This window comes from Dama dama, chromosome 14, assembly GCF_033118175.1.
Source record: "Dama dama isolate Ldn47 chromosome 14, ASM3311817v1, whole genome shotgun sequence".
NCBI classification, from domain to species: domain Eukaryota; kingdom Metazoa; phylum Chordata; class Mammalia; order Artiodactyla; family Cervidae; genus Dama; species Dama dama.
The window spans coordinates 51,966,079-51,980,640 of record NC_083694.1 but is presented as its reverse complement, the minus strand read 5'-3'; the positions used below and the strand labels follow the sequence as shown (position 1 = coordinate 51,980,640).

The following is a 14,562-nucleotide window of genomic DNA, read 5'->3' as shown; positions in this document are numbered from 1 at the left end:
ATTGGAGGAAAATTGCTTTACAGTGTTGTGTTATTTTCTGCCATACAACAATGCAAATCAGTCATAATTATACATAGATACCCTCCCTCTTGAACCTCTCTCCTCTCGCCCTATTCTCACCCCTCTAGGTCATAACAGAGTGCCAGGCTGAGCTCCCTGTGTTATATAGGAACTTCTCATCTGTCTACTTTACACATGATAGTGTGTATATGTTGATACAGCTTTCTCCATTCATCCCACTCTCTCCTCCCACTGTGTCCACAAGTCCATTCTCTACATCTGTATCTCCATTTCTCCCCTGTAAATAAGTTCATCAATACCATTTTTCTAGATTCCATATACATATATTAATGTATGATACCTGTTTTCCTCTTTCTGACTTCACTCTATATAACAGGATGTAGGTTCAGCCACCTCACTAAAACTGACTCAAAATTCATTAATTTTTATGGCTGAGTAAATAGTCCACTGATACATGTACCACATCTTCTTTATCTGTTCGTTTGTAGATGGACATCTACATTGCTTTCTAGGTTTTTCATAGACCCCGTTTATCAGGTTAAAGAAGTTCTTTTCTATTCCTACTTTGTTTCAGGGTTGTTGTTGTTTGTTTTTTTTTTTCTTTTCTTTTTGGCCTTGCTGCATGGCTTGTGGGATCTTAGTTCCCCAACCAGGGATTGAATCTATTCCTTCAGCAATGAAAACTTGGAGTCTTAGCCACTGTACCACCAGGGAATTCCCCCTGAAGGTTTTTTTTTTAAGTTATGAATGGATGTTGGATCTTGTTAGATTATTTTTCTACATCTATTGAGATGATTCATGACTTATTATTTTTTTAACTTAAAACCACACCTTTCACTTCTGGTTTTTATTTCTGTATGTAAGGATCTTGAAAGTTGCCATTCTGTCCTAACTAGTCATTAGACCAACAGATGGAAAAATGAACTATTTTTGGATCTGTTAGAAGTGGGAGGACAGAACAAACAGCTGCCCCAAGTTTGGGGAGACAAACAGGCCAATACAGGGAGTCATGGCTTGCAGGAGCAGCAACTCATGAGCAGAAACCAGTGTGGAACCAGTGCTTGGGTCAGAAAACCTGAATTATAATGGAGCTGCTGGAGCCTCAGTGTGGAAAAACCTCAGAAAAACTCCAGGGGGACTTGGTCATAGGGGAGCCCTCACAGTATTGTGAGATTTACCTCCAGGAGCTCAACCAGGTTTCCACAGTAAATATCAGAGAAAAATTCTCTTATGTTTCTGGTAGAGGGGAGGGAAAAAGAACATTCTGAAATATATCAGAGCGCTTGATTTTTCTTAACAAAGTCTGCCCTCAGGGGAGATTAGTTATGCAGAGCCCAACTGACCTGGGGAAAGAGAAATATCTAACACTAGCCCACCCTAGCCATTTTCTCCCACCTCAGGGGGGAGAAAAAACTGAGAAACTTGTGTGAAGTTCCCAGTCCATAAGCATAGGCTCGCTACAAGGCTGAGATCTAATCACAGGACTGTAGAGCACTTCCCTCCTCCCAGTACCTCACTACCACATTACTAAAAGCCTTTTTATATTAATAGCCATTTCTTTTACCTGGTTCATCATGTCTGGCTATCAAGAAAAAAATTACAAGGCATGCCAAAAGGCAAAAATGAAAATCATAAAAAACAGTAATTTGAAGGAACAGACATGGTAGATGTTAGGATTATCAGACAGAGTTTAAAACAATCATGATTAATATGTTAAGGGATCCAGTGGATAAAGTATTTCCATGCAAGAACAGATGGGCAGTGTAAGCCGAGAAATGGAAATCCTAAGAACCAAGAAACAATGCTAAAAATCTCTAGAGAAGATTGTAATAGAAATGAAGAATGCCTTTGGTAAGTTTATTAGTAGATGACACAGCTGAGGAAAGAATCTCTGAGCTAAAGAATATATCAGTAGAATCCTTGAAAAGCAAAGAGAACAAAGATTGAAAAAACAAACCAACCAACATCCAAGGTCCATGGGACAATTGTTAAAGTCTAACATGCAGTTGACTAAACAGCATGGGTTTGAACTACATTGGTTCACTTATACAGAGATTTTTTTCAGCAGTAAATACTATAGTACTGCATGATACAAGGTTGGTTGAATCTGCAGATGTGGAACGGCAAATACAGAGGAACCACGGATTTGGAGGAATTGTATATGGAGAGCCAACTATAAGTTGACCATAAGTTGAATCTGTAGATTAATTTGAACAACATTGCCATCATAATGGTACTAAGTTTTCTAACCTATGAGCATGGGCTACCTTTCCGTTCATTTAAACCTTTCAAGATTTTTTTTCCCAAGATTTTATTCTACAGTGTTTTATCATTTTCAGTGTCCAAGTATTGCACTTTTTTGTTAAATTTATTTCTAAATTGTTTCTTTGTGCTATTGAGAATGGAATTGTTTTCTTAATTTCAATTTTGAATTGTTTGTTGCTAATGAGTAGAAATGTAATTGATTTAGTGTCTTGTTCTTGTATCCTGTGATCTTGCTGAACTTGTTTATTCTAGTAGTTTTTTCAGTGAATTTCCTCAGATTTTCTATATTTGAGTATGTCTTTTGTGAATAATGACAGTTTTACTTCATTTTCAACTGTGCAGAGGGTTGGTGTCCCTAACCCCCTGTGTTGTTCAAGGGTCAACTGTTAACATACAATGAGAATACCAGGAGAGAGAAAGAAGAAATACTGGAAACAATAATGGCTGAGGATTTCCTCAAATTAATGCCAGACACCAAACCACAGATAGAGGAAGCTCAGAGGACACCAAACAAGATTAAAAAACAAGTAAAAAACAGCACAACTGTATTGAGGCATATAATATTCAAACTACAGAAAAATCAAAGATAAAATCCTGAAAGAAGCTAAAGAGAAAAAAACACCTTGCCTATAGAGGAACAAGATAAGAATTACATCTGACTTCTCAGAAACCATGCAAACAAGAAGACTGTGGAGTGTTTGAAGAAAAAAACCACCAGCCTAGAATTCTGTGAAATTATCTTCAAAAGTGGAGGAGATGCAAATATTTTTCTGGACAAATAAAAGTTGAAATTTGTCATCAGTAGAACTTCCTTGCAAGAAATGTTAAAAGAAGTTCTTCAGAGAGAAGGAAAATAATATAGATAAAAACTTGGATCTGTGTAAAGTAAGGAAGAGCATTCAAAGAAGGAATAAGTGAAGGCAAAATAGTTTATTTTTCTTATATCTGAATTGATATGACAGTGTGTTCAAAATAATAATGCAACAATATATTTGTGTATGTGTCTATGTAACATATGTAATATAAATGTGTTATATATATATATGCATATATATGTATAAACATTTATGGAGGTCTATATATCAGTGGGTGACAGCAATGATACAAGGCTGATAGTGGGCTCTTTAGATATTACATATGTCCCGATTGATGCAATAGAATGCTTACATGAAGTATTTATAAATATTTAGATATTTTTATAGAGAAATATAGGTTTGACTACTTCTTTTACAATGGGGGATACACACATATATGTAGAATAGAGACTATAGAGACTAAAGAAGAATTTCCAAAAATGATTGAGCAAAGAAACAAAAGAGCAATTTAACCAGATGAGCAAATGGAAGGACAGGAAAGAAGAAAACTCCAAGGTATAATTGTAGACATAAATAAAATGGTAATTAGGGAAATTTTAATATGGACTGGGTATTAGGGATGTTAAGGAATTGTTAATTTTATCAGATGTGATGGTAGTATTGTAAGTAGACCTTACCTGCTAAATATTCAAGTGTGAGTGAAATAATATGATGCCTGGAATTTGCTTTAAAATTCTCCAGTGGTGGTGGGAGAAGTGAGAGTGGGAGGGAATAGGTAAAACAAAATCAGCAAAGTATTAATTTTTGAAGCTGAATGGTGGGTACATGGACATTCATGGATTTGTTGAACCTGAGTTGGACATGACTGAGCGACTTAACACTTTCACACTTTCACTTATATGTAGATATTTTTCGACAGTAAAGACTACAGCATTATACTGTTGAGTTTGGTTGAATCCAAGCTTATAGTAATTGTATCATTCAGGGTTCTCCAGAGAAGTAGGACCAACAGGATTGATATCTCTGTCTCTATCTGTCATCTATCTCTATCTATTGATTTATTATGGGCACTGATGCATGCAGTCCTGGAAGCTGAGCAGTCCCACAGTCTGCCTCTGCAAGCTGATGAACCAAGAAAAGCCAGCAGTATAAGGCAGTCCAAGTCCAAAGGCCTGAGAACTAGTAGCTCTGATGTTCAAGGGCAGGAAAAGATGGACATCCCAGCTCAAGAAGCGAGAGAGAATTCTGCCCTCTTTTGCTTTTTTGTTCAGTATGGCCTGAAATGGATTACATGATACCCACCCATCTTTGTGAGTGTGGAAGTCTACTCAGTCTACTGACTCAAATGCTAATCTCCTAGAAACATCTTTACAGAAAACAAGAAAAAATGTTTTACAGGTATCTGGGCATCCCTTGTCCAAGTCAAATTTGACACAAAATTAACCACCACAGTGGGTCCATACAACTGTCCCCGAAATTTCTCTTGAAAACTTGAATTTTACTATTGATGGTAAATGCTGTCAGTTGTTTTCCTTGAAGTAACAGCCTCACTTTGTTCATTTTCCAGAAAATGTCTACCAACACTCAAATCTGAATAACCTTGTCATCCTTTCAAAAAAGAAGTGGCTTGTTAAGCTTTCAACTCAAGCCAATTGCACAAGATTTTTCTTGTGACAATCACTGTGTTTTGGTATCAGCAGAAATATTTCACATATCCAACGGTTGAAATTTCTTAGATGAAATTGACTTTCTGTCTTTTGAACTGTAAGTGGATGGTGGTGAATAATTAGTAGTAGCCTTTGAATTATGCTAATGCCTCAGCAGTTTTATCTACCATTGTTTTTGCATCAGTGCAAATGTCATCACAGTAAAAAAGAAAAATAAAAAACTTCCTACAATTACTAAAGGAAAAGCTTTGACCTATGGATACTCTGAAAGAATCCTGAGGACTTCAGGGTTCACTTTGAGAATGACTAATCTAACTCAAAGTGTGAAGCTAAGCTTTTTGAAGGCAAGGACCGTACCTGTTCAGTAGGAGTCCGAATGCACGTTGATCTAAATTCACACCAGAGATATCTGTCCTCTTTTCCTAAGAGTTTGGAGTACCTTTAGTAAATATTCTAACTTGCTAGGATATTAATAGGTTACTGACAGTTATCGGAACACTGAATATTTGATGTTATAATATTCAAATGGTAAAGAATCCACCTAAAATGCAAGAGACCCAGGTTTGATCCCTGGGTCAGGATGATCCCTTGGAGAAGGAAAAGGCAACCCCCTCCAGTATTCTTGCCTTGAGAATCCCATGGACAGAGGAGTCCGGTGGGCTGCAGTCCATGGGGTCACCAAGAGTTGGACATGACTGAGTGACTAACAGTTTCATTTTTTTAATAGCATCCATCTTCTACATTTAAAAGAATGTAAGTTCCTAACCCAAAGTGACTAAATAACTTAAAGATTACTATTGTTAAGGACCCTTGAGACAACTAAAGTTGAAGTTTTGTCATTTCTAGGACGATTTTTATGAATCACTCCCAGTACAGAGACTTCAGAGCAATTTACAGAGCCAATGTCATAAACTACTTAAGACAACCAGCCAGTGATATTTGGGCTCACTAGGCTATTTTTGCCTCTTTCATCTTCTCTTCTCTCCCGTATTTCTTTCCTTGTCCTATCCCCTCCATCTGTTTCCTAAATTAATATAAAATTTAAAATGCTTTTTCCTTACTTTCACTCAAATATTGTTCAGGAAAGACCTTTTCTACTTCACAGTTGTCAAGAACTAGTCTCTGCCGTGTAGATATATACAGGTAAGATATTGGAGAACAAAACTGGGGAACAGCGACATCAGATATGGGAATGTGGAGAATAGTATAAAGAATGGATTTGGAATCGGGATGTGCATTTGAGGTTCAGCTTCTACCATGTCATTTTACTTATAAAATGAAGATAACCACCAACCCAACTCAATTCCAAGTTTATAGAGTTGCGGAAGTTCAGTTCAGTCGCTCAGTTGTGTCTGATTCTTTGTGACCCCGTGAACCGCAGCACACCAGGCTTCCCTGTCCATCACCAACTGCCAGAGTCTACCCAAACCTATGTCCATCGAGTCAGTGATGCCATCCAACCATCTCATCCTCTGTCGTCTCCTTCTCCTCCTGCCCTCAATCTTTCCCAGCATCAGGGTCTTTTCAAATGAGTCAGCTCTTGGCATCCGTTGGCCAAAGTATTGGAGTTTCAGCTTCAGCATCAGTCCTTCCAATGAACACCCAGGACTGATCTCCTTTAGGATGGACTGGTTGGATCTCCTTGCAGTCCAAGGGACTCTCAAGAGTCTTCTCCAACACCACAGTTGAAAAGCATCAATTCTTCGGCACTCAGCTTTCTTTACAGTCCAACTCTCACATCCGTACATGACCACTGGAAAAACCATAGCCTTGACTAGACGGACCTTTGTTGGCAAAGTAATGTCTCTGCTTTTTAATATGCTATCTACATTGGTCATGACTTTCCTTCCAAGGAGTAAGCGTCTTTTAATTTCATGTCTGCAATCACCATCTGCAGTGATTTTGGAGCCCCCCCAAATAAAGTCAGCTACTGTTTCCTCATCTATTTGCCATGAAGTGATGGAAATCACTAGGCAAGTAATATTCTATTTTACACCAGTGTCTTCGGTAGAATAAATACATTTCACTGAATAAAACTGTAGCACCTTCAGGAAGGAAGGAAAAACCCTTTAGGCTCCAACAAACACTCTGGGTGTTTATTCATGGGTCTCTACTCACGAATCACTGCCATGTGAATTGCTTTCACTGGGGACTTCCTGCTTATGGAGAGTCTAATTCTTAGAATTTTGTTCCTGTTATCATTCCTCTTCTTTCCTCCAAATATATGAAATAGAGTCTTAGGAAATGTGATTTTTGTCTTGAAGACTGACTGTTAATGATGCAGTACCATAAGGATCTCATAAAAGTTTTTATACTTTTTCAATGTTGCATACTAGACTTAATTTTAGGTCTACTGGTATATTTAATTCCAGACCATGTTTTGGGTCTGCAGTGGCTGTGTGGCACAGAAAGAGACATGGAGTAGGAGTTTGGGGAACTGATTTCAAATGTTGGTTCTATCGTTGAATATTTACTTATAGGCAGGATTTCCTTGGTTTTCAGTCTTAAAGCAGAGAAATAAACGGGCTTGGACCAGATGATTATTAAAAGTATTTCTAGCTCAAAATTGAATGATTTTAAGTTCCACACCAGAGAATGAGTTTAGAGGTTAGGTAATACATAACTGTTATATAAAGTATATAATAAAAATTAATAATTCCAGTTGTCAATCCCTTTATTCCTTAAGGTTGAAAGTACTTATAACTTTATATATAGAAAATATATATGATATAGAAACAGAAAAATCTAAATTAACTAGTAAAGATACAGGCATTAAAAAAGCATTAACCAAAAATTTTTATAGTAAGTACTACCTTTATTTTAAAAAGTTATACATGCTAGAAAAAAGCATAAATGATACATGTAAACAATTATTTACCAAATACTTATATTTTTCCTTGTAAAGGTGCAAATGATCTTTAAATGTAAACACAAATGTTGCCAAACATTTCTGTAGTGAGGGGAGGAAAAAAAAGAAGATTATTCCTTTTGGTTGTGGTTAAAGTCTTATTCAAAGATTTTCCTGCAAAATACATTGGAAAAAACTGATCTATGAACACAATAACAAAAAAAACCTTAAACCACTGTAATATGTATCTTTTTTTCCTTAAAAATGTTAGCTTTTTACCAGAAAGTGCAATTTGAGAATAGTAGTAACAGTGGTTTATAGTATGAGAATAATGATATATAGTCTTTATAAAAGAACCAAGATTTTGTTAATAAAATGCCTCAAGTGACTTTACACTCATTAGCGTACTATTAGACGAACTGAAGAATTCATCCCCTTGGAGGCTGTGATTACAGGTAAGCCTCAACTTCAGCAGGCCTGAGCATCAAGTGTAAATTGCATAACAGTATTCACTGCTGGGGAGAGGACATTTCTCCCTGCTGGTCCTTAGTAGCAATAAGAAATAGGAAAGTTGCTTCAGTCAGTAATGTTTTTGAGAAAAACTCTTGCAGAGTTGCACATGATTCTGCCAGGGGATTCTCAAGACAGTATAAGAGAATCGTACACTGTTTTGTAGAGGCACTGAGCAGAGCTCTAGATCTAGCAGAAACTCAATGAAAATATTTGAAAAAAAGACTTTAAATATAGCGGCAAACAAGTTTTATATGGAAGGAAACAAGATGTGAGCTTCCACTGATGAAAACTTTGGCATTTGAGTCCTGGTTTTATCGATTTAATATTCCTTTTGAATTTTCCTAGTTAAATGTTTCTTTTGTTTTTTAGATTTTTCAAGTCTTCTGGTGCTTAGTGCAAGAATGATGGCTAACTAATACACTTTGTATTCCTATCTTTGTCACTGGTAAGTCTCTGTAAGTAGTGGAGTCTTGTGGATGGAGTGCTTAGAACTGACAACTAGATCACATATAGCCCTCTTCCCTTACTGGTGGTTTCAAACTTAGTATCTTAAAAATAAGGTTTTACTGCTTGAAAAAAAATTTTTTTTGTCTTTTTCTTTCTTTTGATGGGAGGAAGGCTAAATCCAAAAACAGAAACAAAAAACCACCCCCCCAACAAAAAAAATCCCATGATAAATTAAAACCAAAAATAAATATTTTTCTGCACAGAACCGAAAATTATTGTGCAAAGGTGGCATCTTGCAGGTGAAGTACTTTCACTGTATTTGTATTTCCACATGTTGAGGCACCGGCAAAGAATAAGATTTGTTTAGTGTTTTCTAGAGCTGTACAAAGCTCCAAAGTCAAAGCGCTTCAGAATACAGAGGAAGATATACACGACAGTCTTCTGTGTGTTCACCATATATGGGATTCACAATGTGTCATTTTTATAACTCCTACGCCACCCCCAAGCCGACGGTAGTTCATCCCACCGTACAACCTGCAAAGAAAGAAATACAATCAGATTTCCAATTGAAAAAAGCATTGTTTCTTCCATAACATAAATGTTAATAAAACACATTTATTTGTCTATCACAACTAATATTTTTAGCTTTGTACGTCTCTTCCAAAGATTAGGACCTGGAACTGAGCACTGGAAAGTAGCAGAATTATTTCAGACACTGACTAAATTCTCTGACTTACAGAATACTATTTTAAGAGAAGTGCCATATACACTTTTTGCCTTATAACTTTATAACTCTACATCTAGACTGACTTAATAACAATTATGCAGAATCACATATTCTACATTTTTGTGGCTAATTTTGACCCTGGCTATAATATTTCCCCACCTACATTTTCCTTTTGCCTAAGCTTCGGGTAGTTATTTTTATCCTTTTGTTCTGTATGGACTCTTAGAAGTCTTCTCAAAGCTTTATGGAACAAAACTGGATATGATTAATAGAAAACTTTATAATCCCTCAACAGTTGATCCTTAAGAATTTCATAATATTACTTGGTCAAATACTACAAACGTATATTAGTAATAGTTGCTGAGAAACAAGTCCTTACATAGGATCATGGTCAGAAAATGAGAAATAAATGTGGCTGTCTTCTCAAATTATGCTTACTGTTTTGTTCACCTTTGTATCCTTAGGGTCTAGAACACTCAGTAAACCTTGACTTCATGAAGGAGGTTGTGAAAATGGGAGGTAGAAGCAAACAGTGCTACAATGTTCTAAGTCTGACTGTAGTATGGTGACCACTGAGCCCTGCAGAGCATGGGAGAGATGCAGAATCCAAAGAGTGTCATTCAGGTATCTGTCAAAGTGGTTTTCCCAGGGATAAAAGGACCCAGTAAACCTGTGAGTCGAATCTTATAAACTAATGAAAAAAATCTGGGTGAGTAGTTACAGGTTCACAATTAGAAATACTCAGAATGCAGCAGGAATGGACTTCCAAGACTGTCCCTTCTGGAATAGTGACTATAGAAGATATCAGCTTATCTTGCATGGTCATGAGCAAAGTCTTTCATAACCTCTGCTGCCTCAGATCTCATGTCCAGACTGTTATCTGTGGTTAATGTGCAACCTCAATTGCTGAGATGGTTATACAGACTTGTTTAGGCAAGTAAGTCCAACTTACTGAGAAAGAAAACTGCAAATGCTTGGAACGTAAAACTATTTTCTTGGAAAAGCTAGTATGTAGAATAGATATTAGTATAAAGTACCTCAAACCCATACTCCTAATGTTTTATATTAAATTTGAGAATTAACTATATATTAGACCTTTTAAGTTCTTGTAGTGTTTTAAGAGACTTTGGAATATTAGAGCATCTATCAGATTAGCTTTGTGACTGAAGAAAAACTGCGTGACTGAGCAAAGATTTAGAGTTCAGATTTTAAGTTGAAAGGTTTAAGAGAATTTTGCTAAATTTGTAAACACTTTTGAATATTTAAAATAAATTCAAGAGTCATCTGATGATGTGAATTTGTAAGAACTACTTAAGTAGTTGGGAAGGATTTATTGACAACTGATGATTTAAAAGCAAAGTAAAGTTAGACCTATAAATACAGTTTAACTTAGTTAAACTCTCCTAAGATGTAGCCTCGTCTCTAAAAGTGACTGTTAAAATTTGATAGACTTAATAGAATAATAACATATTTAAGTATTTTTAAAACTCAAGGGAAAATATCAGTTTTAAAGTGAAATATTTTTTTAAAAGTAACTGCAACTTGTATTTCCTGGGCATAAAAGCTGCAATGGCAGATTGGGAGACAAAGGTCCAGGTTCTAATTCTAACGCTAACTTGCTTAGGCAGGTCATTTTATTTCTCAGTGCCTTAGTTTCCTGAGCTGAACATGGTGTAGCTAGCAGGGAGATTGTTTTTTTCTGTCTTTGCTATCTCTAATTTTAAAACTGGACAGTTACCAAAGAGAGAGATTTTGTATGATAGCCCCTTTAGAGCAATGAGGTCAAAATAAGCCATCAAATATAGGTAACTTTGAGTCCTTTTCAACATACTGCCAGAGGTAATTCAATGTACTGACCATCCTGATTTTGATTGTCATGGACTATTATCTCAAGCCCATGATTTTCAGGTCAGCAGTGAGGTGATTTGCAACATAGTTTAAACGTTACCTCCATGTATTGGCATCAGGATCAAAAACTTCAATGGTCTTCAAGTACGTTGTGCCATCAAAACCTCCTACAGCCATAAGCTGTCCATTCACTACTGCCAGGCCAACCTATGGGACCAAAACACTGTGGTTGCTGAAGAAACTAGAGAATCACTATGAAAATTTAGACTGGTTTATAGATAAATCTCTTTAATTAAAGATAAGTCTTTATGGCCTTACATTCTGGTTTACTTGAACACAGAAGGAAAAAAGTAATCACAAAAGTTATTTAATTATGAGAACTATAAAATTATATACCCAACTAGAATATTTACACAGAGTTGAAAACATTTATTTCTTGAATGTTAGGTAAAACATTCACTGGGAGTGAGCAAGAACCTCCAAACTGCTCTCAGTTCTTTTAGGATTTGCCTGTTCTGATCCAATACCTAAGTTGTCAACAAAATTCTCTTTTAAAAGATAAGTTTAAGATAAGTTTAAAGTCCTTATTATGTCAGGACCTTCAGAAACCCATACTTGCCTGCCTTTTAACCTCACTTTCTAAGATAATCTATGTTGCATTAATATCAGATTAGTTGCTAGTCCCAGAAAATAACATACTTTTTAAATGCCTCCATACTTTTGCATGTGTTGTTCCCTGATATTTTCTTTCCCTCTTCTAGAAAATCTTACTCTTCTTTCATGGTACTTTACATGTAACTTACTCTAGTAAGTCTCTTCACTGTTCCAAAAGTGTTAAGCATACTCCCCCATGTTCTCCTATAATGCACATGCTGCTATTAGAGGATTTGTCTTCTGTGTTGTTTAGTCGGTAAGTTGTGTCTGACTCTTTTGTGACCTTATGGACTGTGGCCCTCCAGGCTCCTCTCTCTTGGGATTTCCCAGCCAAGAATACTGGCGTGGGTTGCCATTTCCTTACCCAGGGGATCTTCCCAACCCAGGGATCAAACCTATGTCTCCTGCACTGCAGACAGATTCTTTACTGCTGAGCCACCAGGGAAACCCTAGTTAGCTGTAAACACTTCAATTTCCTTTACTAAATTGGGAACTCTTTGAGGATAGGAATCAAGTCATACTCATTTTTGCTTTCCCAGAACATCAGTTCAGTCACTGAACTGTGTCAGACTCTTTGTGACCCCATGGACTGTAGTACGCCAGGCTTCCCTGTCCATCACCAACTCCTAGAGCTTGCTCAAACTCATGTCCATCGAGTCAGTGATGCCATCCAACCATCTTTTCTTCTGTCGTCCCCTTCTCCTCCAGCCTTCAATCTTTCTCAGCATCAGGGTCAGCTCTTACATCAGGTAGCCAAAGTATCGGAGCTTCAGTTTCAGCATCAGTCCTTCCAATGAATATTCAGATTGATTTCCTTTAGATTAACTGGTTTGATCTCCTTGCAGTCCAAGGGACTCTCAAGAGTCTTCTCCAATGCCACAGTTCAAAAGTATCAATTCTCCAGTGCTCAGCTTTCTTTATGGTCTAACTCTGACATCCATACATGACTACTGAAAAAACCATAACTTTGACTAGATGAATCTTTGTCAGCAAAGTAATGTCTCTGCTTTTGAATATGCTGTCTAGGTTGGTCACAGCTTTTCTTCCAAGGAGCAAGCAACTTTTAATCATGGCTGCAGTCACCATCTGCAGTGATTTTGGAGCCCAAGAAGATAGTCTGTCACTGTTTCCATTGTTTCCCCATCTATATGCCATGAAGTGATGAACAGATGCCATGATCTTCGTTTTTTGAATGTTGAGCTTTAAGCCAGCTTTTTCACTCTCCTCTTTCACCTTCTTCAAGAAGCTCTTAAGATCCTCTTTGTTTACTGCCATAAGGGTGGTATCATCTGCATAATTCAGGTTATTGATATTTCTCCTGGAAATCTTAACTTCAGCTTGTACATCATCCAGCCCAGCATTTCGCATGATGTACTCTGCATGTAAGTTAAATAAGCAAGGTGACAATATACAGCCTTGACGTACTCCTTTCCCAAGTTTGAACCAGTCTATTGTTCCATGCCCAGTCCTAACTATTGCTTGTTGATCTGCATACAGGTTTCACAGAAGGCAGATCAGGTGGTACTCCCATCTCTTGAAGAATTTTCCAGCTTGTTGTGATCCACATGGTCAATGAAGCAGAAGTAGATGTTTTTCTGAGATTCTCCTGCTTTTTCTATGATTCAACAGATCCTGGCAATTTGATCTCTGGTTGCTCTGCCTTTTCTAAACCCAGCTTGAACATCTGGAAGCTCATGGTTCACGTTCTGTTGAAACCTAGCTTGGAGAATTCTGAGCATTACTTTACTAGTGTGTGAGATGAGTGCAGTTAATTGTGCAGTAGTTTCAACATTCTTTGGCACTGCCTTTCTTTGGGATGGAATGAAAATTGACCTTTTCCAGCACATAGTAAGCACTTGATAAATATTGGCTAAATGAATGGATATGTAATTAACACAATGTAGCAGTGAAAACAATAGGAACACACAGGGAAGCTGCTGTTGAAACTAATAAAGAGCCATAGACATGTGAATGCTTTGATGAACTGATGCCCACTGGTGGTGGTTTCAGATCTCTGCAAACCAGAATTCACTCCCTTTTATCAGATTATGAATTGTTAGCTAAAGCTGGGTTATCCCACCTGTTATCCTACATTGATGGGTTCCTGATGGGATCAATGGTTTATTGGTTAAATTTCACCCTGAGTCAAATCTCCTAGGATGGATAACTTCTACACTCCACCCTGGAAGTTGCTTGTAGTCACAGGTCATTGTTCATGGTCTAGACCACGACACAGGTCATCTATACTACAGATGGGATGGACTCAAACCAGTCTGTGTAGACTGGTGGTAGGGCCAGATGTGTTTCTGCCTAAACATTTAATTGGTATGTCAACTACTTAGAATATCACCTAGAAACACTAGGTAGGAATATTTAGCTTCATTAGGTACAGATGAACCCATATATCTGATAGATATCAATGAACATGAGTAAAATTAGGTAACGTTGTAGATAAGACAGGGATATGCCTTTTAAAGAAGCAACTGATTATAAGATAAAACATAAGGTGCAAATTATTACATATAGAATGGATAAACCACAAGGTCCTACTGTATAGCACAGGGAACTATATTTCGTAGTCTGGGATAAACCATAATGGAAAAGAGTATTAAGAATATAACTATACACTTTGCTATACAGCAGAAATAAACAATGTAAATCAATTATACTTCAATAAAAATCATAAAAAGGAATTCTCTAAGTAAAGATGTGATTGGATATAAGTTACGTATCTTCTTGGGATAACAGTAATCAAAA

At 36.9% G+C, this 14,562-nt stretch overlaps 1 protein-coding gene across 9 annotated transcripts in view; it reads right to left on the bottom strand.

The window, feature by feature from the left end:
- Positions 1-7,561: 7,561 nt before the first annotated feature.
- Positions 7,562-14,562, bottom strand: part of KLHL20 (kelch like family member 20) — a 67,498-nt gene continuing 60,497 nt past the window's right edge. For all 9 annotated transcript variants that reach the window (XM_061160727.1, XM_061160724.1, XM_061160720.1 and 6 more), the window contains 2 exons: positions 11,252-11,358; positions 7,562-9,110 (listed from right to left, as the gene is read on the bottom strand). In XM_061160727.1, coding sequence (XP_061016710.1) covers positions 9,026-9,110; positions 11,252-11,358 — 192 coding nt within the window. In that variant the 3' untranslated portion in view covers positions 7,562-9,025. The remainder of the gene's footprint in view (positions 9,111-11,251; positions 11,359-14,562) is intronic.